Source organism: Silurus meridionalis, chromosome 25, assembly GCF_014805685.1.
Source record: "Silurus meridionalis isolate SWU-2019-XX chromosome 25, ASM1480568v1, whole genome shotgun sequence".
NCBI classification, from domain to species: domain Eukaryota; kingdom Metazoa; phylum Chordata; class Actinopteri; order Siluriformes; family Siluridae; genus Silurus; species Silurus meridionalis.
In genome coordinates, this window is record NC_060908.1 from 7,847,942 (window position 1) to 7,874,698 (window position 26,757).

At 37.8% G+C, this 26,757-nt stretch overlaps 3 protein-coding genes across 5 annotated transcripts; 2 read left to right on the plus strand and 1 right to left on the minus strand.

Annotated features, from left to right (window-relative positions):
- Positions 1 to 1,067: 1,067 nt before the first annotated feature.
- Positions 1,068 to 6,502, minus strand: ftr83 (finTRIM family, member 83). Of its 3 annotated transcripts, none has more exons than XM_046839905.1 (8): positions 5,844 to 6,502; positions 5,239 to 5,334; positions 4,603 to 4,836; positions 4,279 to 4,438; positions 3,959 to 4,015; positions 3,341 to 3,430; positions 2,305 to 2,377; positions 1,787 to 1,928 (listed from the first exon to the last, which is right to left on the minus strand). In XM_046839905.1, the coding sequence occupies exons 1-7, from the start codon at positions 6,411 to 6,413 to the stop codon at positions 2,316 to 2,318; spliced, it is 1,269 nt and encodes a 422-aa protein (XP_046695861.1). In that variant the 5' UTR covers positions 6,414 to 6,502; the 3' UTR covers positions 1,787 to 1,928; positions 2,305 to 2,315. The 3 variants fall into 3 exon arrangements, with proteins under 3 accessions (XP_046695859.1, XP_046695861.1, XP_046695862.1); XM_046839906.1 differs by having other exon boundaries at positions 2,280 to 2,377; XM_046839903.1 differs by lacking the exon at positions 2,305 to 2,377 and having other exon boundaries at positions 1,068 to 1,928; positions 5,844 to 6,501.
- Positions 6,503 to 13,962: 7,460 nt separating this feature from the next.
- Positions 13,963 to 19,657, plus strand: ftr82 (finTRIM family, member 82). Its single transcript, XM_046839767.1, has 7 exons — positions 13,963 to 14,886; positions 16,671 to 16,766; positions 17,168 to 17,401; positions 17,753 to 17,912; positions 18,330 to 18,389; positions 18,495 to 18,563; positions 18,753 to 19,657. The coding sequence occupies exons 1-7, from the start codon at positions 14,281 to 14,283 to the stop codon at positions 19,271 to 19,273; spliced, it is 1,746 nt and encodes a 581-aa protein (XP_046695723.1). The 5' UTR covers positions 13,963 to 14,280; the 3' UTR covers positions 19,274 to 19,657.
- A 2,113-nt stretch (positions 19,658 to 21,770) lies between these two features.
- ift22 (intraflagellar transport 22 homolog (Chlamydomonas)) lies at positions 21,771 to 26,648 on the plus strand. Its single transcript, XM_046839118.1, has 5 exons — positions 21,771 to 22,082; positions 22,179 to 22,261; positions 22,352 to 22,441; positions 26,134 to 26,336; positions 26,437 to 26,648. The coding sequence occupies exons 1-5, from the start codon at positions 22,029 to 22,031 to the stop codon at positions 26,583 to 26,585; spliced, it is 579 nt and encodes a 192-aa protein (XP_046695074.1). The 5' UTR covers positions 21,771 to 22,028; the 3' UTR covers positions 26,586 to 26,648.
- Positions 26,649 to 26,757: the final 109 nt, after the last annotated feature.

The following is a 26,757-nucleotide window of genomic DNA, read 5'->3' on the forward strand; positions in this document are numbered from 1 at the left end:
GGGCTTTGTCTTGGGCTTGGCCCATTTTATTGGTGTTGTTGCTTAAGAGTGTAAGAATTTTGACTTTAATCAAGGTTCAGGTGGTTAAAACATCAAAAACCTTTTAAAAACAATAACAACAAATGATGACAAATGAAGAAGTCATCTCTAAGTTGAAATATAGGTAGCTGAACATTTTTGCACATCAGTACTTCAGTGCAAACTCTTGGTTGGCTAAAATGTTCATTTCCGTATTATAGGGATTTTGACAGGGAAAAATTTTGCAAGTGACTACAATCTCCTGTATTCTGCTCAAGTCTGGGCTGTGGGGTAGGGTGACATGACTTTGCAAGGTGTTTCTCTTCAGATGTGATGGCCCAGCCCGATCCCATATCCCCAGCCAGATCCCCTCAAAAAGATGGAATTACCTAAAAAGAGCTGTACACTGGAGATCCCCTCACAATCTTATTGAACTCGAACTTGAACGTTTTGCAAAGAAGAGTGGCATGAAATTCCAAACTTTAAATTTGTGAGGAATAGAGACTTATTTACAAAGACTTGATGACAATGAAAGGTCCTTGATTTGACTTTACTTGCCGTAGCGATGAAAGGTGCTTCGACTTTTGGGAGGGTTGTGCAGACTTAAGCAATCAGGGTGTTGTAGAGTTTTTTAGTTAAATGTACTTTTATTTGTTTTTATTTTTATGTTTTTATTTAAGTTGGTAAATATTTTTTTTCTCTGGATTTTTAATTGATGGAGGATCACATTAACTATGTAAGATGTCTGCCATTTATGTTGTTATTTCTGTCTTTAATTTTAAAAAGCCTCCAATTTCATAAGGGTGTGAAGACATTTTATATCCACTGTAGCTTCATGTAGACAGCCAGTAGATAGCGCCCTTTCTTCATTGATTAACCTTTAGAGTTTGAAATTTCAGGATCCCTTAATAAGTTAATTTAGACACTAGGTATCAATGAGTTCATTATAAGAATCCAAGTATGTATATATTCATATTATGTATGTTGGCTTAACATTATAAAACCTTCCTGTTTACACCTTCCCTCCAACAGCCATCAAAGGACAGGTGTTTTAAATTTAGATTTTTATTGACTCTTCATTTGTGCATACAAGCCAGCATTGACATCTGAATACACAAAAACACATGCACACACACATTCTGCTTTACTGCAAATCATTCAGTGCAAAAAAAGGCCATGTGCTTTAATTTAGCTTATCTTCTATTCATTTTGCTATAGCTAATTCACATTATTTTGCAAATCTCACAAAAATATTACAATGCAATTAAAATTAAAAAAGGGAAAACACCACAATGGCATTTACACATAGTTATATACTGGATATAAAAAAATATATTAAAAAAACATATTATATTGATTTCTCCCTAAACCAAGTACACCGAATTACAGCTGACAAATACAGATGGCCGACTCATACCATACCCAAAATCCAGGATAAACAGGCTCAGTGAAGGAGGCTTTGAATTGGTGGATTAATGTCATGGTCTCTCCTACACTGTAGAAGGACAGGGTGCCTGCATCATAATCCAGGAAAACCCCAATGCGAGACGAGTAGGGAGCATTGATGTCGATTTGATCTTTCATGTGGCGAGCAGAGTAGCTGGAATCGGAGCAGACAAGGCCCCAGGATTTGCGGTTGTAGCCAATGCGGGAGGAATCGCCGTAACCCGTCCTCTTGATTCCTTTGTAGGTGATGCCAACGGAGGCCCCTTCTCCACTCCATTCCATCTCCCAGTAGTAGGCGCCACCAGACAGGGATTCTTTGCACAGCACCTGGGGCAGGCAGTCGAACCTCTGGGTGCTGTCGCTGTAGGACTGGGGTTCTCTCTTCAGGGTTGCTTTCCTGTTGCTTCGGGAAAGGTAGAGCTGTTTGTATGCTGTGTTTGGGTCTAGAGTTAGCTGGCAGGCATCTGTTCAATAGAGCAGAAAAGATTGAAGATTGGGTTAGAGATGTCTACTTAAACTACGTGTAAAGATAAAGTCCTAGCAGATGAAATCAACCACCAAGGCCAAAGTATTAAACTGTAAAATTGAATACTAATTAAACTAAAAATTTTAAGGTATTCCAACATGAGAGACAAAAGTGACAGATCCTAAAGGTAAAGCCCAGAAGTAAATGTCTTTAAAATAGGAGTGCTGACCTGGTATCAGTTTTAATAATCAAGAGTCAATAACGAGGTTTTAAAATGGAAAGAATAGAGCTGATGTTTGGTCAGCACTACTATACTATTTGGCTGTTAATGAGTATAGGCCCAACATACAATGTAAATTCTAGTGTCTGCCCACCTCGTCGTCTCTCAGAGCTGGTTGTACATTAGGAGGTTGCGGCTGCCTGAGGAACCACGTGACCGTCTCTCATCTAGAGGGCCGAGAGTGGTAGTACACACTTCAGACCAACTACACACCCATGCAGTTATAAAGGGATTTAATGAGCTGTGCTACTTTACTACGCTTACCAGAACTAAGTTTTTTAACCACCTAGTATAATAAAAGCTAACCAATTAATGAGTCCCTAAGCCCACAAATCTACTATGCAGATTTTTTTGAAGCTACAAAGAGAGTAAAGAAGTAAGCTAATGGTTTCTCTGTCTTTGTGGCTAATCGGGGCACCACCCAGTTTGTGCACAATAGATGAAAGACTTGCCTTTTGTAGCCCCACTCTTATTGTGTTTCATCAATTAGACAGGAACAACAAGCCTTTTAGCTAAGCAGTTCCAGCTGGAAAGGGGAAAAAAACATCCATCCAAACAGTTCTCCTAAACGTCTACACAGATGCAGGCGTTCAAGTGAAATGTTTGATGCTCCCCTCTGGCTTCAAGTCACAATAAACACCCAGGTGTGATTAGAACAATGCACCAGGACACACAAGCCAGAAAGCAAAGATGCGTCCAGGCCAGGTTTGCAAAATAAAGCTTGCTCGTAAATAATTTTTTGCATTCTAGTTCTTGGAATGTCTCCTCTCCTTTAACAAACCATACGCCCACCTGCCTAACAGGCCAAGCAAGTTTTTCAGTCGGTTCATGCACAAATCCCATATCTAAGGAATGCTGCCTCAACAACTCCCTCAACAACCCGCCTAGCACTGGGCCAAAGGCCAGCCTTTTTCCTTAGAGCATTATTTAAAGTATAATTATGCACATAGTGACATACCACTACGGAAATTTGTGAAGCATTGTATACATATGATACACTAATCTCCTGCCTATACTGTTTTGGGTAATCATGTATAGTTCTTAAAACACACTGTACACAGTAGACTAGCAGACAACCCTGTAGTCCTCATGTTGTTGCTGTGTTGTAGATTAAAAAGACACAGTCTTACACTGAAGAAATTCGTCCCTGGTGCGTGGAGCCTGGCTGCGAGGTGCTTGGCTGAGAGTCCTCTGAGTCCTATACACATCAACTTCATCGGCTACAGAGGCAGCAGAAAATGATTACTACACCGTAGTATTACATGGCATCGTTAAAGGTCTTTAGAAGAACATAAAATACATACAGCATAACGGAATAATTAAAGGTCTGTGGAATTAACTAAAATTCTAGAATCAAATGTCAAAAAGAAATAAACCAAAAGAGGTTTATTACTTATTAATGAATGTGCTATTATTAAAAACTATTGAACATTTATTTATTTATGTATTTGTCATTTAGAACCTATATGTAATCTCTAGGATTATGCAGTCCACATCAAGCAATGTGAGAAACAGCTAACTGTGCACATCTAGTCATCATTTACACATCCGCTCACATGGTATTAGTTCAAATGTCAACCTGTTTTATTTATTTAATTATAATTTTTTTTTTACTGAGCAGCCAAGAAAAACCTCTGCTTTTTATTTAGATTTTTTTTTACATTTAAAAATAACATTATTATTAACATTTCCGGCCAGTATTAACAAAGAGAACAGCAAATATCTAAAATGTCTTGGACATAACTCACCCTTTATAGACTTTCTCCCTTTTTTGTCCTCTAGTTGACAGAAAGGCATTTTGTTCACTGGAAGAGAAGAGTTTAGGGTCATAAATAAATTTTGTTTTTAATATTTTAGAAAATACAAAAATAAAAAGAAGTATGGGAGATTATAAAGTTATAAAGGGACCATTGTTTTTTTCCCTTTTGTTCTTTTAAATTGTCACCTGTCAACATGTTATATACAAAGAAATTTGTGACTGAGAAAAACACATTAAATATGAATTTCTATAGAGCTATATTTTGTTGATATATTTCAGTTTCTCCACAAACTGAATGCTTTGACTCACCTGTGGTGGCCACCTTGACCAACTCCTCATTTCCATACTCATTCAGGTGCTGTTTCAGCTCGGAGACAGTCTTGGTAACGGAGCCGAAGGAGAAGTAAGGATTGACACTAACCGTGGGCAGCTCTTCTGCATCTGTCTGGGCTATCAGCATGTGGTAACTCTTAAAAAAGCCACACATAAAACTGTAAGTATAAAACATCTGTCTTGCTTTGATATTTATTTAATAAAGAAGCCAGAAATGATTCGCTTGCTGGAATGAACCTGAGGTCTTTTAAAGCTGAAACATCTAATCACATTAACGTTTCTTAAGGAATTTTCTTGTACCTGGATGAAGTGGATGTGGTCCTCAGTGCGTGACAGCTGCGAAAGCTCGTTGTCTCTCCTCTTCAGGTCAGCAATTTCCTGCCCCAAACGATCCATGTGGCCCTCTGCTGTGTTGAGCGCCGCTTTTTTATTAGATGAAATCAGCTTGATCATTTCCTGTTGCATCCTTTCGATGGTGCGAAGCATGTCTCCGAATAGCTTCTCACTCTCCTGCAATGCCCGCTGAGCCGAGCTCTGGGGAAAAAAAAAATATATTTGTTTTCATTTGTACTTTTTGACGTGTACATATTTATAAGCACTGAATGTCTATTAAAATGAACACTCAGTAAAGAGTGTTAACAGAAAGGCAGATCTACTTTTTGGAGCTGTTGGAGCTATTGCTTGTAGCCAAATATCAGTTAACACAATAATATTCATGATATGTGGTTTACTTCCCTGAAATACTAGCAACTGACCTATATAAAGGTGACATGAACACTTTTGGCTAAGATGTCATTACATACTCGGACTAAATTCATTTTCCGAGGTCTTTTTTAAAGGATTTCTTTTTTAAAAGTTTTGGCAGGAAACACTTGTTTGTAGCATTCTTTAAAAGTCCCCTCAGAAGTGGATTGAAAACATTTTATCAGTGCACACCTTTAGTGCATCCACAGCTTGTTTCAACTCTTCCATCTGCTTCACTCGGTCATGGATCTTCTCCTGGATCTCAGCTTGTGTTGCACCCAGACGTTGCTACAGTAACACATGTACAAACATTACAAATATGATGATAAATTTACAGTGTTCAGCTTGCATTATAACATTCTTTCTTTCACTGAACATTACATGTACATTGTTTAATAACATTAAATACTAAAGCAAGGACATGTTGGTCTGTTATGTTGGTAACTATAGTGAGCAGTTCCCTATTTTGATTAGGGAACAATAGAGGAATTTTGCCATTGCACACAGCAGTATCATTCCCACACCAGCAATACTACACAGACGGCTTCTTTATTCTAATCCGGGTGGAGATCTCTCCAAGAGTTATATGTTTGTATTAGTTGTTTGGCAAGGAGCAGTTGACACTGTCCATTCACATCCTTTTTGATACCAAGTTAAAAGTAGGTCAGGTTAACTTCGATTCAAAAATGTTACTTCCTTGAATCAACCCGAATAGGCAGTAGTGGGACATGCAAGAGAAATGATATATAATGTGAATGATACAACACTTTCTTTATATCCTAAATAGTTGGACTGACCTGCATCTCGCTTCGCTCCTGTTCGGCTGCTACCATGTCATGGCCCTTGTGTTCCTTCACTGTGCACAGCACACAGATACACATCTGGTCAGTGCGGCAGTAAAGCTCCAGGCCTTTCTGGTGTTGTGGGCAGATCTGCCTATCCAGGTGCCCAATCTCATCCACTAACTTGTGCCTCTTGAACGTTGCCGACTCATAGTGAGGTTTCAGGTGCTTCTCGCAGTATGATGCCAGGCACATCAGGCATGACTTAACAGCTTTGAGCTTCTTTCCGATGCAAATGTCGCATGCCACATCCCTTGGGCCTGCGTAGTTGTAATCTGGTGCTGGAGGAGCTGGAGGGGAGGACTCTGAAAGCCTCTGACCTGAAGAGTTTTGAGAGGATGTCACGCGACGCGGAGCTGGCCTCTTGCTGTAGGTGACTCGACATTGCGGACACAAGTACTGGCCTGTGTGTTCAGCATGATCCCAGTAGGTCTTGAGGCAGATGGAACAGAAGAGATGACCACAAGGAATGGACACAGGGTCCCTCAGGTCCTCTTTGCAGAGGTAGCAGATGTCCTGCGACATGGATTCAGTAAAAGGAGCAGACTGTGACCTGAGTATAGGAGTGTGTCTAAGTGAAGGCAAAGGCAAAATGAGAATGTGGCACCACAACACTGTTATATACAGTCAACATTCAGGCAGCGAGGGAGGACAAACTGGTTGAGCAGAAACTAGTTAAATGTGTAGGGGAGTGGCTGAGACACAGGTGAGGAACAGGAACACGAGAGAGAAAGAGACCAGTAATCAATCAAAATACTATGAAGGGAATGTGAGGAGAATGAATGAAATCTTAAAACACACTTTTGTTCTCTCAACTTAAGTTGAACACGATATGTATGTGTTTCTATTTGCAGTGCATTTTTCAAATAATCTCTAGGCACTGGGTTTGCATAATGCATGCAAAAGCTTTATAAACAAGCTACGCTAAGAGCAATGAACATTAGCTTAGACACAATCACACACATCATGTGACACTGGTGCAGCTAAAAATACATCTGCATGTTAATACATAAGAAAAGGATCTTTACTATAATTTATTTAACCCCTTAAAATCTCAAGTTAGTATTCAATCATTTATTTTAAAGCCAGCTAATCAGTAACTACTATGAGTTATTCAGCAACTACAGGCAAACGAACAGGAAAAAGGCAGCTTTATGAGAGCGAGGAATGTAAGTCCGTGTATGTCAACGGTCCTAGAATTGTGAGGGGTGAAGTTATGCAACACTCTCTACTTTATTCAGGCCTTCTTTTGCATGGTCTAAATTATTAAACTAAGGTGTGCTTGCCAGTTTCCAGTCTTCATTTGAACCTTGCATCCTAAAACCTCCATAAACATATTTATACTCATGAAAAATATATAGTGGAAGATGACATATTCCTTCATAAGTTTACACCCTGTGATAATAAACATGGCATGTTAGCAGTACTTTAATTGTCATGATGGCAGCCATAACAAAATTTATTCCCCAGCTGTCATAAAACACTTGTTTATCATGGGTTGAAGATTAATACCATTAAAATAAAAAATAAAAGCAATACAGCCTCAGTTCCTTTTTTGATCCCGTGATTTATTTACTGTTTGTGGAGTTTAGCACATACCTCTTGTGTGCCCTTTATTTTTACTTTTTTATTTATTTATTTATTTTTTATTGTATTTTATTGGTGGGGGGTTGATTCTCAGTTGTCCCTAGGTGTGAACAAGTATGTGAAATTGTATGTACAGTATAGTGCTCTAAAAGAAATCAACATCCCATTCAATCCTACTGGTCCTTTAGGCCACATCTAATGAAGCATCTTTAACTCCTTCTAAGATTCTAAGATACATCCAAAACATTTTTTGGTGCAAGAATGTGAACAATGCAATGAAATGAGATTAACTGCATTTTATTTTTAATTCACTGAATAACTTCTAACATGTTTGTATGAGAATGAGAAACAATTAAAAATATACTGTATATCAAGTAAATAACTCATCCTTTCAGTAATGCGTTGAGCCAAAACTTGACACGGCTTAGGTTTTTCTAACTTACATTTTTTTTAACAAAAGACACTGGTTTCAAAATGATCTTTACTCCCACAATTAACTCCCAGAAAACAGTGCGGAGCCCTTTCCTGTAATGTGTAACATGCCTGACACTAGAGTGACCTAATTGCACTCCTCCATGCAACACATTTTTTAAGTTCATGTATGTTCAAAGGATCAATTCAAAACACTAAAAAAAAGATCATCACAAAAAAATGTATTTATTATGATGATAGAACCATTTATAGCCAAATCCTAACCTCTTGGCACATGCACTCAGGTATTAATTCTAAGGTAAATTACTTTTAAAAAAGTGTGTTAAACATTTGGACTTACCATATTGTAAGTAATGGCATCCCACCGCATCGCAAAACCAGTTAATAATAGTATGATAGGTTTCTTATGTCCAGCCTTATACACTCTATTACTTGCTGCCTGTATTCCAACATTTTTATTATTTACACTTCTCAAACCTGTATCCTTTTATATTTGATTATAATAATCTAAATGATAAAATATATAACTTAAAATTGTCCATATTAAACAATTTTTAATAATTTGTTTTGCAATAATGATAGTATGAGACCGCAATACACTGCAATAGCCGTATATCCGCTTTGAGACTTTAATGTCATGATTATGTCAGTCTTAATGTGCAGGATTTGGTAAAGTGTTACCTTTAACAGTATGACTAATTAGCATGGTTGTTAAATAACCACCTTTTCCCAAGACTACGTCGCGCTGAGATTTTGGGAAAGATATGAGCTCATCTCTAAGCTATTCTTAGGAGATGCATTCTCAAGGGGCCCCAGTATGAACTTAATGTCTTAATCCATGGTATTACAGAGTACATCAGTGGTTACCATCTGACAAAATAAGACATGTTATCAAAGCCTGAGAGTAACCTGCATAAAAAAAATCATCTGGAGTCGAACTGCATAAGTTCAAACAACAAAAGACCAAAGATATTATGTTCTAGTAGAGCTTAAATAGTGTGAATAACATGCAGTAATAGCTTGAACCTTTAACATTTAGTGTTAATTGTTAACTCTCCTGAATGGAGTTTAATATTATGAGATAACCTTTCCAAATACGACTAATGGAAATTACAAGTCTCTCTCTCTCAAATGTCAGTCTAGTGTTGACAGCAAAGTTTTGAGGCTGTTATGTATCAGAAAGTACCTCAAAGTTATCTCTCAACCAGAAGCCAAGATGGCCATCTGCACTTGAGTTTCAGTGCAGGGTACAAAAAAGTGTCAGAAAGAATGTGTCCCAGCCTGATAAGACAGATAGGGTCAGTGAAGAGAGGTAAAAGTTGGAAAGTCAGATGCCTTTTTTAAGCTATTTGTAGCTTGGGAAAGTGTAAAGCACACCCAAACCTGCAGGTCATCTACATGCTATGTCATTCACTCCACTTCCACTACTAAAGTGGAAATTATACTAGCGTGTCTTAAAGGCAGAGATTCCAGTTGAGTCATTTCTACACTGCAAAACTCCATGATCTATAGAAAGCTGAAAATGTGAAAGAGATGTAGAATTACTTTTACAACTCAGTAACAGTTTTATGGCCTGTGTTGTAACATGGACAGTAGAGATTTTAATAGCCCTTGTCAAATATTTATCCCTGCATGCATAGGCTGTCTGATTTATTGTTGCCTACACCTTCATCTCAAGCACTAACCGATAAAAAAAAGCAGTCCTGCTGAGATAACGCATTCACGTTTACTTAAAGACAAGTAACAAGATACATATTCAGTAATTCCATTACTGCAAATAAAATATCAACAAAAATTATTTTACTCTTGTAGGTGTATCATTGGTCTATTTTCAGCATTTTTTCAGCATTTTTTATTAACACACACACTTAATTTACTGAAGTGTGTGAGTTAATAAAAAATGACCCCCTTTTGTTTCCCCTGATTGCACTGTAACTGGAGCTGCTTCTCGTTCAACTGTGACACCTTCAGACAACAGTAAAGGTGACTGCACCGAGAGAACAGACGGATGGACCCTACCATTTATCTTTATCTCACATCTCTACCAAGCCTATAAAGGCCATTGGACTGTAGAGCACACAATATATTTTTATAGGCATACAGTGTCACTTGAAACAGTTTACAAGTTACTAGAAAGGTAGTAAGGATTGAATAATTAATAATATATATTTTTTTATAGCAGGGATTCCATTTGTAAGTGCGATTTTATAATGTCTGCAATTGTCTGCAAGTCCATTTGAAAAGGGTGTAAACACAAATTTACCCATCAGGAAAAAAAACAGATTTCTTTTCTTTAAAAATCTCTGGATCTGAACTTCCTTTTTTTAATCAGAAAAAGAAAAATGTACTCTCTATTTTACAACCAAAAAAAATCCAAAATGTTGAAAATAAAATGGTTCATATATTTAACTGACTGAATTATTATACAATAAGACAATGATTTCAAATATAAGAAAAAAATAATTAAAACTCAACTTAAAGAAGTCAATCGTTTTATATATATATATATATATATATATATATATATATATATATATATATATATATATATATATATATATATATATAAAAGAATTGAGAATCCAAGTTATTGGTTTAAATATTGCAGTCTAAATGGTCACAATATATGAGACTAATTTCGCTATTTAAATGCTTACACATTAAATATAACATTGCTATTGATGTCTTCTTCTTTTTATCTTAAGAGCTCGCCTGTGTCTGTAAGACATGGAAATTAAAATGCACAAACCACATTTTTATTCTTTTATGTATTTAGCAATACATTCTTTTTTTTTATAGTCATGTACAATATGCAATTTTGAAAATTGCCTTATTTTATCTCCTCGGTTTATCTTTTATCTTATTAAAAATTTCTTACTTGTATATTTTCCCTGAACAACATGACAATGTATACATGGCATACATTGCATCATTATTAGTTAAACTGCGCAGTTTTAAAATAGTTTACATAGTTACTTACATAATTCATGATTGGCACATTAGTAAGTCTAATTTCACATATTTGGTGTCTGTCTGAATGGTTTAAAGATTCAAGTGTGTACAGAATTACAGCAGAGTGTAAAGCTGCAAAAATCGAAACATTTATTGTTTAATTAAAGAATTCACTGCTGCTGTTATTTTTCTTGTACATTAAGTTGCCATTCAATTAAATACACATGCAAGGTCATGCAACGTTTTAAAATAAATTTGAACCATCTTTAGTGAACAGGTGATGTTTTTATTTGTTTTTGTTTTTTTTTATCTGCTTCAGATGCATCTGTCTATCCATGACCTCAAGGCACATAAAAAGGGCTCCATAAAATAAGCAGATATATGTGTGTCTTATAGGCTCTTTCTCTCCATTTTTTTCCCTGCTGGATATCTCCACAACCTGCTAACTTGGCCTTTTTCCAAACATCTAGCAACACACACCCTACATCTTGGGTTAAACCGACAAAGGTAACCATTGTTCAAGGGAAGCACTTGTAAATACCTCGTCTCCAAGCACTGACGAAACGAATGGACAGAGGCAAACCCTTAATTTCTACGTTATCAACAAGCATGTTATACAAGTACACACTCTTTGTAAACTTGGTCAGTTTATGTTATACACACACACACGGATGCACAAACATGCAGACACACATTTACCCACACTTTCCCACAACCACTTACACACCAACTCCTATACACCACTAAACCAACTGAAACATGATCGCTGAGTTGTAATGCACACAAGGAAATACAAAGCTTCCTGACTGAAACGTGCCTTAGAGGAGCAAAGCCGAGGCTCCTAAAGTATTGCAAACTCTCTGAGGTTGCACAGGTGTTATAAACGTGCAATCTAATGCGATCTTAATTGCAACAGTACTGCTTTATTTAATCAATTACAATTATTAAAGATATTAGTTTGCAAATCTCAGAGCTGAAGAGAAGAGCCTCCACCCTTTGAAGGTTTAGGACCAAGATCCGTGTTGGTTATTTCGTGGTCACACAGAGACAATCGCAGGAAAAGCTCTGTACAACAGCCTTTCCTGGAATCTGATCAACTCTGGAAAAAAGAGGAAGGAAAGAGAAACTGGCTTATCAGAAAGCACACCAAATAAGGAGTGAGGCGAAACCATCTGCAGAATGATGTCAGCTAGGCATCGGAGGTGGGGCTGATGAATCTGGTCCAGTGCAACCAGTCAACGTTTAACAAGTGTCACTATCTGTGTCACTACGTGCGCACCTGGAATTTGCACCAACTAGTTTGAAGAATGCAACAGTACATTTTGACACAACTTTTTGAATCTAGTGCATGAACCTTTGCATTAACATGCACTAAGGAAAGCAAAAGTTTAGATACAGTACTCAAAAGAGTGTATTTTGAAATGCAGGTTTAAACACACAGCAAAGTGCACCCAAAAGTGCACCACCGCTCTGCAACGACAACACAGTTGTTATGTCTATGCAAATGTGAGGTGAAACACTAAAACCAATGTGCTCAGCCGTTGTTCTACAGCAGAGAAGGAGTACTCAAACACTGAAAAGTGGTATCAATTGTCCTCTAAAAAGGAAGTGTCGGGTGGAGTTTAGAGGCTCGTACTGCAAGACGAGGGCGACATCTATGAGTTGGCAACTATCAAGCCCGAAACTCAAAAAAAAGAAGAAAAGAACTGGTCCATTAAAACTGCATACACATTTACACATTCAATCGATTTTACAACGACAGTGTTATCTTGATGTTCACGTGCAGTTTGTGGTCATGCAACGCAAACAGGGACTGCCGAACGTGACAGGAATTTGTGCCCATGATATGCAAGGAATGTTCTGTGTGATGCTGCAATGTGATTTAAGATTGATGGCGTGGTTACAAACATTTGAATATCTCTCTTTACCAACATGGCTTGTTCTTTTTCTGATAATACAAAACATAATCATTATATGGTCCTAGACCCAAAATATGTTTTTACACCAAACACTCTTAAACCCTTAATCTATTTTGGGTTTTTTTTCCCTCCAAACTAACAGAACAAAATGTTTTACATATATATAATAGTAAAAATATAGGGCTATAACAGAATGCCATTTTATAGTTTATATCACATATTTTCCACAATATATCAATATTACTTTTCAAACTAAAATATTTGAAGAAACAACAGGTATAAGTTCAACAGACTAGTCCGGTTTCTAATTCTTATCAAAATGATGACATTTGAGTCCTAATAGATCACACAGTATATTAAAAAATATTATATATTATACAGAATACTAAAAATAAGGGGAAAAGCATGTCAAATTGTGTTTAGTCACAGAAGGTCTGACCCTTTGGAATAATCATCACCAAACCTGGAACTTGGGGAGCAGAGACAGACATAATCAGTAGAGACAAAAAAAGGTTTGGCAAACAGACGGAAACTATTTAATGACACACACACACACACGTATAGAAAGTAAACAATAAGACTAGTTTGACCAGATTTACTTTAACCTATGACTCAAATCCTCAAATTCTGAATACTGTTTATGTACAGTCACACCTACTTCACCTGTATCGATCAAATTAAACAAAAAAAAAATTATTTATTTTATTTCATAATGATTATGTTCTAATGTAGCTATGCGCTATGAATGTTTTATACCAATCGGCTATGAAGCTTAAGGTGTAGGCAATATTTATGTCATGAAGTCAATAAGGATTTAAAATTAATGTATTTATTCATGTTTTTAGTAGCTGCATTACAGAATTATGAATTAATGAATTACAGTGAATCTAGGTGGAATGATATGTGGTTGTAAGAGTAAGGAATGTGAAAAGAGTAAGGGGATAAACAGCAATAAAAACATTTAACCAAGTGCAATTACTTTGTAAATATTGTTTTGGCTCCCAATTTAATATTAAGTGCATAGAAAACAATCAATTCTTGGGTGTTTCTGTCTTTACTAAACAACTCTCAGTTTCATCTTGGGACACTCCAGACTACAATTCAGTCATTCTTAATAGCCCTGCCCTATTTTTTGTTGACTCCACCCTCTACGCTCGCAGGCTCTCTCTCTCTCTTAAGGCTCTGACACTCCTTACTTGACGTGCTTGTCTAAGGTAGGCTGTGCTCTATCTATCTCTTTCTATTACTTGCTCTCTTTCCCACTGTGTCTCTTTCTGTAAGAAGGGGAGGGCTTTACCTGCTTTCAATCAATAACTTGTGGAATTCAACAATACAAGTGGGTTGTGTATGCAGCTGCTGGTTTCACAGCCACACCGATTGCAAGGCTCCAGACTTCTGACTTCGTCTCCTCTGCGTGCATACTCGCCCTCTATTGTGTTAACGGACACTCCCTGTTTACTTTACCAGGTGCTTGGACGTAGCTTGTGTGTAAGCGTCTGTACATGTGTGAGGTGAACATGGCTGAGCCTGTGTCCCCAGATTATTTCACCTGCCACCTGTGCGCTAGTCTCCTGAGGGACCCTGTGGCCATCCCATGTGGCCACAGCTTCTGTATGGACTGCATTAGTGGTTACTGGAATGAGGCTGACTACACCGGGATTTACATATGTCCTCAGTGCAAGATCACGTTCACCCAGAGACCCGTGCTTAGACCCAATGCAACCCTCTCCAAAGTGGCCGAGAAGATCAAGAAGACCGGCTTGAACCTCAACCTTGTGCCTCCAACCAATGGAAGCTTTGCCGGACCAGCCGACGTTCCTTGTGACTTCTGCTCGGGAAAGAAGCTCAAAGCTGTCAAGTCCTGCCTAAACTGCCTGGCCTCTTACTGCGAGAAACATCTGAAGCCCCATTATGAGTCCGCTACCTTCAAGAGGCACAAACTGGTGGACGTGCTTGGGAACCTAGACAGAAAGATCTGCCCACAGCACCAGAAAAGCCTGGAGCTATTTTGCCGTACTGACCAGATGTGTATCTGTGCTATCTGCACTGTCAGCGAGCACAAGGGTCATGATATTGTCTCAGCAGAGGCAGAGAGAAGTGAGAAGCAGGTAAGGAGTAATTTTACTTGAAATAAAACTTTGTGCTCCTAATAAAAGCAAAGAATGAGATGTTTAGTGGTATATGACTAAGACTCTCAGTTAGCTGTGCAGACTGTTAATCTATCCTTTCATCACTGAGTAGTAATTATGCTTACCTAAGTTTATTTCACTTTTACTGTTATCTTATATCTATCAGTCAAATTATTTTTGTGTCTAAATCAATCTATAAGCTATTACTGACAGTTCAAGAAAATGTTGAGAGAGCATAAATTGGCTAAACATTAAACCAGATGTGTGTAAGGGACATAGAACTAGTAGAACAAAAGTCAAAGCCAAATAAAGTTATCACTTCCAGGCGGTCAGGCTGAAACCACACAGGGAGTGTTTGTAGAGTAGATTAGCCAAAGGTGAGTCAAAAAATGTTCTGAGTGGGCTTTATTCTGGAAACAGTGTTCATTTTCTTCCAAAGCAAAAATTTATTTATATCCTTGGGCTCTGAGAGAAAAGGTGGGAAAGGGTTGGGTCAGGCAAAATCCCACAGATAAAGGTATGTGAGTGTAAGATCAGGCCATAAAGCTTATGACCCAACCATCCCCCTCCTCTTACATTATCAGTAAAAGAAATTGAAAGAGACCTCCTGCTAAAACACTAAAGACATCACCCAGCCAGAAAATAGACGCATGTGATTGAGAGAATGTGCAGATGTCTACCTCCCTCTAACCCCCATTTGGAATTTCATCTCTTTGAAATTCTTAAACCTTCCAACTGCCTTACAGCATTGTCTCTCCTTTGGCTGTATGAACGTTTAAAACAGGCAGTACCTGTGGGAAAGTGGAAAGACGAGATTAAAAACTATAAATAGCTATCCTTCAAATGTTTCCCCTTTCTCTTGAACAACTGACAACAGGGAATGTTCAAATAATAGCAGCATTTGTTACATTTTTGTTTATCTCCTTAATAACATTATCAAAACTTGGCAATAAGTTCAGTGATGGTGTTGTTAAACTGTATGATCTGCTGCCAGAGCGGGAACCAGCAGGTACTAACTGAGAACGATTTGTTTACTCTGCTGAAACCAGAAGGACCTTATCACAGATTGAAGCCCCCCCTTATTTTTTATCAGCCTCTCAGTCTCTCACACAAACAGAGACACACACCACACACTCCCTTTATTCACCCCCTTCCCAGATTCCCCACATTCCATCAAGCTTATCTTGAAGAATGGTCTTGTGGGCTCACTGAAATGCTGCACGAAAAGCCCCCTCTTCTCCAAAGGGCCAGGACATGAGCACCTTGAAATGCTTCTACACAAGGTGGGAGCGGCTAGTTTTACATTCCTGGCGTGGCTGGCATTCCCGATCTCCCTTTTATTTCCCCTGTCTCCTAAAACAGAGCACACATTAAGCATATATCTCCATGTAAAGCCACTTAATAATGAGCTACAATGGCCTTTCACCTCGCCAAATATACAAAAGAAACTTTCAAGGATGTCACAAATGATATAACCAGTGGATACTCAGTCTTAATTATATTAAGTACCTATTAGTAGATTGTTATACTTAAAAAACTGGGTGTTTAAACGCACTTAAGTACTCTTTCTACGTTTCTCAGGTAACGTATTCAGAGATTTCCTACTTAAGGTTCTAAGTAGGACCATAAGGATATTTTTCTATAAGAAAATACCTCAAGCAGAATTCTAGAAGGAAGATTTTTTAATTTATTTTGATCCTTTGTGGTTGTCAGTGTGTGTAGTCTTTTAGCTTTGATCTTTTTATGTGTTCCTTTTCTTACAGAAACTTCTTGGAGTATCCCAAGCTGATATCAAACAAAAATGCCAGCAGAGGACCAAAGAACTGGAGGAATTAAAAACGGCTGTTGATTCACTGAAGGTGGGTAACAGTTTCAATGCATTCCCCTTCCAAATGGGCCGTTTTTACAATCAAAAGCAACATGTAACACAATCAGTGCAGCCTACAAAGAAGAAGGCCATATTATGTGGCTGCAAGTGACACTGACCCCGGGGTAGAACCCTTATCTTATTAGTAACTCTATAACAACCTCATGCAGTGGAACACAAATAAACCTTGAGGCTTGGGTGTATTTGCCCTTTTTTTCTGATAAAGTGGAAACCAGCTGTTGACACAGATTGTCTTTTGTTCTGGTGTGTTAGGCCATGAAAGTCAAAACAAGGAAAGCTTCAACAAAGTTGTCGTGAAGACTGAAATGAAGTGATTAGCAAAGTGATTCAGTGGCTGAATGTGTTTGCTAAACTGTTTTAATTATGCCACAGAGCTCGGCTCAAAGGGCCATGACCGAGAGCAAGAAAATGTTTGATGAGATGATCACTGCCATCGAGAGGATGAGGTCGGAGGTCACCAAGCTGATCAACATTAATGAGAAAGCTGCCTTCAGCCAGGCAGAGGGACTGATGGAGCGTTTGGAGCAGGAGATTGATGAACTTAAGAAAAAGGAGACTGGCTTGAAGCAACTCTATAGTACTGAGGACCACATCCACTTTTTACAGGTACAGAATTCAGTCGCGGTATTCTATTAAATGTCTAGTCGGTGATTTCAAAAGTTAAACCTAGTTAAAGCTAAAACTAGATACTTTGAAACTCAACATTGAAACAAATACCACCCCGTCCAAGAGTAGAGTTTTTTTAATTGAACAGTAGTATGGCTACCCTTGAAATAACCTTACCTCCTTTACTTTTGTGCCAAATCTATTAGCTAACACAATAATTTCATTATGCAGCCATTTTGTGAAGGTGTACCCCTGAGAGCAGTTTCTCTGCTAAACAGATTTATTTATTGAAACAGCCAACTTTTGAGAGCTTTTTATTTAAACAGCAGTGTTTTCCTCTTTTCCTTACAGAATTTCAACTATCTTTGCACACCAACTGATGATGGCTTTATTCCCAAAGTATCTCTGAACCCAGATTTCTCATTCAGTGCTGTAAGGAAAGCTGTTGCTGAAATCAAAGAAAAACTTGAAGAACTGGGCAGAGAGGAACTGCTGAAGATCTCAAAATCAGGTATGAATCCAACCATAAATACAACCATTTAAAGACATTTTCACTGTTGGAAATATTGTACATAAGTATTTCCTGCTTTATAGCACTGAATTGTTTACTTTTTCTACTGAAATAAACACCTAGCAGGGGAGGAATTAATCCAGTCAGATGGGGCACATGATCATGAACTGCCACAAACTGCATAAAGCAGAATCATGTGACTGGGTTGAAAAAGTAAATAGTACTTTGAATCATGACTAGTGTGGTACACAAAAGGAACAGCCCTGATTGGGTGATTAACGTCCTTTTGTGTTTTCAGGATGTATTATGTAATGACACAAGGCTCCTGATTACGAGGCTTTGTGGGCATAACTTTGTAATGATGTTTTACAAACAAATGGGTTGTTTTTTAAGTGCACTTTTTCTGATGCCTTGCAGTGAATGAAGTACCTGTTTACACACTGGAGAACCGTAGTGTTCGAGAGAAAAGCAGCCGAGGTAAGGCATTAGAAGACTCTTTGAAGACGTAATGTCCAAGAGCGACATAGGAAATGTGCTGAATGAAACATACTGTATTCTTTCTTTTTTTCTTTCTTTATCTAGTCAAAGATGTCCAAACTGTGGACAGTGCACCTCCTTCCCAGCCGAGGAGCAGGTCTGAGTTCTTAAAATGTAAGTAGCATATCTAATATTTCAGTGGTCACTTGTTCCTTGATTTTGTAACTTTTTACATAACACATTCTTTGAGACCTCTTGCTTAGTTTCTTCTGAGAATAATACTTTTTTAAGGCTTTCGTGGTATAGACATTGATGTTCTCTGAGCTACTAGAGGTAAATAAATGCCCTTCTCCTTGCCTTTAGACTTCTGTCAGCTCCGCCTGGACCCTGCTACTGCCTATAAAGAGCTCTACCTGTCAGAAGGGAACAAGAAGGTGACTCGAACCCGCAACTTGCAGCCCTACTCTGATAATCCGGAGAGGTTTGACACCTTTGCCCAGGTGCTATGCCGTGAGGCTCTGACCGGTGGCCGCTACTACTGGGAGATTGAATGGAATGGTGAATTCTCAGTTGGAGTGGCCTACCGGGGCATTAGCCGCAAAGGCAAGGGTCCACTCTGCTTGCTGGGTTACAACGAAAAATCCTGGAGTCTCCTCTGCTCTGACACAGGCTATTCTGCCTGGCATAACCGGGTGGACAAAGTCATCAATGCGCCACATTCTCCAAGAATAGGGGTCTACCTAGACTACAACGCAGGATTGCTGGCTTTCTACAGCATCGGCGAGACCATGACATGCCTCCATCGCTTTGAGACCACCTTCACTGAACCCCTCCATCCTGGATTTGGGGTTGGAACATCGGTTAAAATTTGCCAGCTAAAATGAAGACTTTGACAATGAATTTTTATTTTTATAGAGAGTAAATTTTTTTTTTATATCATGTGTTTTATGTCAGTTCCAGTTAACACTAACACTTGCAATTTATTTTACACTACAAAAAAAAGGCAAAATGAACAACGAAAAAGACACACCCTGAATTTGATTTGCAAATTGCAGCATTTCATTTAGACTTTTCCCCAAAATAACAAAATATTATTCCATCATGCCATTTTTTTTTCTTTTTTCAAATTAATAACATTTTTGAATACTAAACCTTATATTTATCCAAGTACCAAGTGCCGTTCCTCATATGGTGATAAAAAAGAGCTTGATTATTTCCTCAAAAATGATCTCTTTATATTCCAAATAAAGTTTTTATTAACAGACAAATGTGTGTTTGGACAAATTTGATGGACAGTAAAAATCTCAGGGCTTTTTTTCTCTCAGAATTTTTATTCCAGTATTCCATTAGATAAGAAAAAACAACAGCTGTATATCTCATACTCTAAAAAAATACAAATAATAATAAATAAAAAAAGATTTGTAGGACAGAATCATGCTCAGTTGTTTGATGTGCTATATGTTAAAAAGAAAAATATATAAAACTCCTCTAAATCTGGCTCTTTGCCATTGGCTGTTCATGCATTTGCAGCTGCAGGGGCAAACTTAAGGAAGGAAACACACTCCCAACCCCTTCCTTTAGTGTTTCAGAAAATCAGTACCAGTTTGACGAACCTTTCAAGCTAAATGATGTTTGCCGGACAATTCCTGCAGCTGAAGCTTTTCTCAGTGACTCAGTCTATGGGTTTGCACCACTTGTGCACACTTGCATAATTTTAAACAATTTATGAATTAATTATTAATTATTAATAATTTGCCAATCAGTAGGGTCAAGTAAAGAAAACATAAAAGTTTACGCAAAAGAACAGCTCAGATATGCCACAATATGTACAATCTGGTCTCTGGAGAGCTTGTTCAGACTGGCTGTTCTGATTCTCACCTGGATTTAATATTCTGTCTGTTCTGAAATGTTTGAGCAAAGAAATTGTTGGAACTAAATATGAGAAACAGCAGTTATAAAACTGTAAGCCTGGAAACTCCTGTATTTGGGTGGGAATGCAAAGATAGTTCACAGTAATCATGGACACTCTAAAAAGTTTGCTGTTGCGCCCTCTGTTGGTGAACAACAACAGTTTACAGCAGGAGTATACACCGATCAGGCATACATTTATGACCAAATGCCTAATATTGTGTTGGTTCTTCTTTTGCTGTCAACAGTCCTGACCTGTGGAGCATTAACACCAGTAACTTCAGCAATTTGAGCTACAGTAGCTCATCTGTTGGACACACGTATCAGTCTTTGCTCTCCACGTGCACCAATGACCCATGGACGTCCATTACTTTGTCACAGGCTCACCACTGTTCCTTCCTTGGACCACTTTTGATAGATGCTAACCACTGCAGACTGAAAAAAAAAAAACAAGACCTGCAGTTTTGGAGATGCAATAACCCAGTCGTCTTGCCATCACAATTTGGCCCTTGTGAAACTCTGAGAGATCATCATAAATTCTTAAACCAGTTTAGGCACCAACACCAATGCTACTATCAATCTCACTGACATTGCATGCTTTTCTTTATTTTGATGTGTCGATATAAACATTAGCAAAAGTTTCTGTATTTGCATGAGATTATGAATTGCACTGCAGCCACACAATTGGCTGATAAAATAATAGAACAACTGGTACAATTATTGGTAGGCATGGTAGATGTAAAAGTGTTCTTAACAAAGTGCTCATTGAGTGTAAAACCATGCTGCCTAAGATCTGCTCGAGTAGTCCCACCATCTCTCAGGGGAAGAGGTAAGTATACTTCAAGGCTCTTCTCTGTTCTGGCACTGAGGTGGTGGAATGAACTTCCCCTAGATGTCCGAACAGCTGAGTCACTGCCCTTAGTAGCTCTTCATGAAACATTTCAAGAGTTGTATGATGAACTTAAGTTTGTAATGTAGAGAACCAGTTTTGATTTATTCATTGATAGAGATTCAAAGCACTTTTGTATGTCGCTCTGGATAAATGTGTCTGCTGAATGCCGTAAATGTAAATGTTAAATCTGTATATTTTACACACGTTTTACCACTAATATACAGTTGTTTAATCCAAAGATATTTTTATTCTTAGCTCTGTATATAGTTAGAACTTCATCAATCATGCTGTTTGGATAATGCACATATGCTAAAAACTATATATAGTATAAATGTTGTACATTGTAGGTAAAAACCATGACCACGGTATACATAAATACAGCATTATTTTTGAAAGTCTGTGGTGTGAATGCCACATTACTAATTTACATAAAGAAGGAAAAAAATATTATAAAAATAGGCTTTGGATATTAGGCTACAATATTTATGAAAAGGTGTATTAAACATTTTAACACTGTTCTCCTGTGACACCAAAATAACAAGCCCAGGTGTAAGACCTGTATACTCGCGAATCGGCGAATGCGAACAGTAAGATTCACTTCCTGCAACACCATGACAACAAGATGTTTATGCCAGATCCTTTCTGCGTTTCTCTCTCTTATGCCAGTTATGTGGTTTTAAATATCAATATATTGAATTATATAGGATAAAATAAGAACTTCATTATAACACTAAGTCAATGAAGTGTTGTTTATTTCAGTTAAAGAAGTTAGCTAGGATTTTAGCCGGTTGCCTCGCATACTGTAGCTCTGCCTAGTTGTGATCCTAAAGTCTTGGAAAATGCTGAAAGTTAAAAATACAAAGGTGAAAATCCTTGTAATTGGACCAAGTGAGGTGAGATCTTACAATCTCTAGTTTTCTGGATGTTACAATCCTTTTTCAAAACCTGATAATATTATTGTAATATTGATGCATGTGTATTATTGGCAGTGTGGGAAGACAATATTGGCGAATTTTCTCTCGGATACAGTGGAGACAATCGGATCAGAATACAGCCCGACACAGGGAGTCAGGTCAGTCATCTGGAACCCAGGTTTAATATTACATAAGGAAAAGTGTATGTTTTTTCTGAATAAAATCATTTATGTTATGATGTTTGGTAGGATACTGGAGTTTGAGTCTCAGAATTTAGGCAGTGGGAGCAAAGACAGTGCCTGTGAAGTGGAGCTATGGGATTGTGCTGGAGATTTCAAGTGAGTGTCCCTTAATACTACCTACTTATACATTGAAGTATTTCGAGGTTGAAAAAAACCTTCTTGCTTTATTTTCTGTCGCAAGTCAATTTTCAGGACTGCAGATTTGTTCATGCTGTCACACATGCTTTGGATGAATGTGATTTCGAACTCCAGTGTGGTTTTATTACATTTTAGACACACAGACACACCTATAACTGTCTATTTTTAATATTATACCAAAGTGACAGCTCTGTGAATCAGACTGATGTTCACTACAGGTTTGATACTGACCTCCTCTTTGTAAGCATGTGTATTTCATTTTTAAATATATGGCTGAACCTTTGTGCACACCCTACCATCACACATAAAGGGGAACATATATTCCTTTAGGCTGCTGTTGAGCGATTACAATATAGCGATGTGTGTTTATTTTGCCACAAGAGCATTAGTGAGTGAAAAACCTGGGGTGCAGTCGGGTGTCAGTGGGGTTGAGGTCAAAGCTGAGGAGTTATTCCACAATAGTCTTGCCCAGACATGCCTTTATGGAGCTCATTTTGTGTATAAAGACATTGCCATGTGCTTGAAAGTTTGTGGCAATAGCTTGGCATGTATATTCTGACCAGTTGTCCATATTTTTTTTTTGGCCAGGTAGTGTACTTGAATTAAAAGTGACTATGATGTTCAACATCTGACTCGGGCAGTTTAAAAATCCAAATATACATTATGATCACATTAGCTTTTTTTGTGCAATTTTTAGAGATCATTGGTACTGTTTCATTATGAGACGTCACACGTCAAATACGTAGTTGTCTTTTATCATTAGAACACACAGCAGTCATTCACATTTATTTATCTTTCATACACTATGTGGACAAAAGTATAGGTGGTATCAAAAAGATTCGAGACTAGTTTTGTAACACGCCAACAGATGGCAGCACATGGCAGTGCATGCACAGTCACAGAGAGCACTGACCTTCAGAAGTCAGCGTGCCAAAGTACATCGTCCTGTGTATATCGGTAACTATGCAACTGGTGCTATTCTGACCACGTGCGTTACCACATCTGCTGTTCTGACCAGCTCTCCTCACATGTGAGATTTTCACCAGAAACAACATGATCTCACTAGTGGCCCAACCCACTTTCCAGATTTGGTTCCTGCAAACTTTGCTGTTTTACTGAAGATGAAGATCCAGCTCAAAAGTTGTCTTTTTTGGCACTAAAGTGCAAATAGCAGCATTTGTATTACTGTGCAAGGGGACTATTCTGAAGGTTAATGTGGGTAAAAGTCGATAAATAAAGTATTATATTGTAAACAGAGCTAAAACTTTTTGATACCACCTTGTATAGGGACACGTGACTCTTCCAGCCATATGAGGTTCTTTCACATACTGTTACCACAATGTTGGAGGTGCACAATTATACAAGATGTCTTGGGATGCAGTAGCATTCAATTTTCCCTTCACATGAACTAGGAGACCCAAACCTGTTCTCGCATGATAATGCTCCTGAGAACTCAACGAACATATGGTTTGCATTGGTTGGAGTATGAAATCTTGAGTGGCCTATTATAGAGCTCTAAACTCAACCTTATTGATTACATTCAGGATTGCACTCACATTGGTGAGTGCAGGTGCATCATGCACTGTGCAAAATACAGTCAGAAGTCATGTATGGAGCTGCCTATGTGGTTAAACACCTTGGCTATGCGGAGAAAACAGAGAGACTGCATAATGTCTTGACTCATCTTGCATAATAGGGTGCATAAAGTTCACCCATGTAATTTGGCTTAGGTCAGCTTCAGCTATTAGTAGTGAATCTAGTATTATATAATATAATTTACCAATATGCTTCAGATAACATATAACATTGCTTATATTAGTTTAAATCTAAGCTTAATACATATAACAATTATTCAGCATTAATATAGTATAATACTCAGCTTTGCTAAGAACTCAGTGTATAAAGAGAGTTAACGGAATTCAATAATCATGCTTTAGAGTAAAGTTTATCATACATAAAGTTAGCATTCATTATATAATCAAAATGCTTGTAAATGTAATACACGTTATAAAGGCAAGTGAGCAGATACGGCTGATGGATTAGGTTAGGGATTCGAAAAGGCAGTTTTAGAAAAATAAGGGGAAAAATGTAGAGACGCCATGAGTATGAACCGGAAGAGATATTCGAGGTGGAAAATAGAGGCGCATATGAGAACCAATAGTCACTCCAGAAAACAGATATATGCCATGGCCAGTAGAAAGTGGCAATCACGCACACAGGCAAAGGGCGTCGGCCCGGAAGGAAAAGATATAGGAAAATATAACGTAAAATAAGCAAACTATACTCAAACAGCATATGCACATATATTCAAAGCACAAGTAGTACAACTTAAGTGGAAAAATCATAAAAAATATATATATAAAAATGTAAAAAAATGAAAAAAGCTATAGGCACAACACATCGTCAAGTAATAAAGAACGTCGGAGAATAGTTGCAAGAAATTGTATAAGAGATCCAATGTCCAAAACACACAGGAAGTAAGATGTTTCGTTTAGAGCATGAGATTAAGATGCAGGCAGGATGAGACTAAGACAGGAAATTTTATATAAAGAATTATTATGGCATAAGAAATATATTTTAAGAAGAAGTTAAAGACGAGAGCTATGAAAAACAGGAAAAGCATTTGGAGAAAAATGCTGGTGTGTTAAAGCCCTGGTTTGTAAATCTCTTAAAAAAAACTAACACATTTCTATACAAAGTAAACAAAACAAAGGATGATTTGCAGACATAGGAAAAAACCCAAACGAGATTATAAGAAAAAGTGTGAATATCGCAGTGGATGATCTGTTGCATTATGTGCAAAAGTGCATGATCAGGGGATTTTTTTTGAGAAAAGGTCACCATGAAGAGATCTTTTTTGTACATGTAAATTAGAATTGTATGGAGGTGAATGAGTCATCCAGGAAATGGGTGGAATTTTTACTAAGAATAGGTATAAACTTACCAGAAAACACGTAAGCAAAAGGTGGGATATGCAAAGCCTCATAAAATTCTGTAATGTATGTGTATGTAAATTGTTAGGGATGAGATATTAAACAAAATCTGTAAATTTAACTAGGTGTGAGATATAAAAAGTAAGGATTGTCTATATTAATTTTGCACTCGCATGTGAAAGCTGACGGGTGCCATTGCTGTTAAGATGGTTCTCTCCAGAGAGCTCCATTGGACGGCCTGAATTGACTGCAATGAAGCTGATTTGCTCCTTCTAATTCGTGACTGGAAGATGTCTTCATTTGGTTTGTTTGTGTATTATTTGAAGTTTTGAAACGTATTGGTAATTGATTAGTGAATAGCTAAAACCAATTTGAGTAGTGCGCCACTTAACTGCTATGTCTACTCGGACATGGGGCCTGAGTTACGACACTCCGCACCCGACATCACTACCCGACTTTATTAACACCCTGGTTGCTGAAAAAGCACAAATCTCCACAAGCACCCTCAAAAATCTAGTGGAACTTCTACAAAGAGTGGAGGTTATTATAATAGAAAATGTGAACTAAGTGTGGAATAGGATGTTCAAAAGCACAAAATCTTATGGTCTGGTGTCCCCAAATATTTGTCTATATAGTGTAATCTTAGCTTGCAAGTAGTATTTAGTTAATAAGTTTGGTTTGGATCGGTCTCTGAACTTATTTCTCTCCTCATTATAGGTTTGAAGCATGCTGGCTAGCTTTAATGAAAGACTCTAATGGAGTAGTCATTGTATTTAACCCTGACATTCCAAGTCACCTTAAGGAAGTCGAGACCTGGCACTCGACATTTATCTCGTCTCAAAGCCTACAGGCAGGACAGTGTCTGCTCATAGCACACCACAAGCCTGGTAGTGGAGCGGATATGTCACGCCCTCAATTAGGTAACATAGAAAAGTAATCAGATCACATATTTATCTATTATTGCAATGGCATCAATGTGAGAAATCTGTACATGTTTTTTTTTCTCCCTCCTCTGTGCAGCTCCTCAATTGAACAAGCTGCCTCTCATTCATTCCAACCTAGAGGAAGATCCTGAAGGGGTGCGTCAGGAGTTCTGTACATATCTAGGCAACGTCGTGCAGAGCTTGTCAGAAAGTTGGGAGCGTGTGGAAATGTCCATTATAGCGTAAACATCACTTTTAGTAACATGAAATAGAATTTATCAAATAAATTGGATTTTTTTTTAATCCTGATCTGTCTGCTGCAGAAAACTTATTGGCATGTGATAAAATTCTTTAAGGGTAGCTGTTTGAATACACAGATAAAGATTTGATTTGTGACTATATAGCATTAATTCATAAA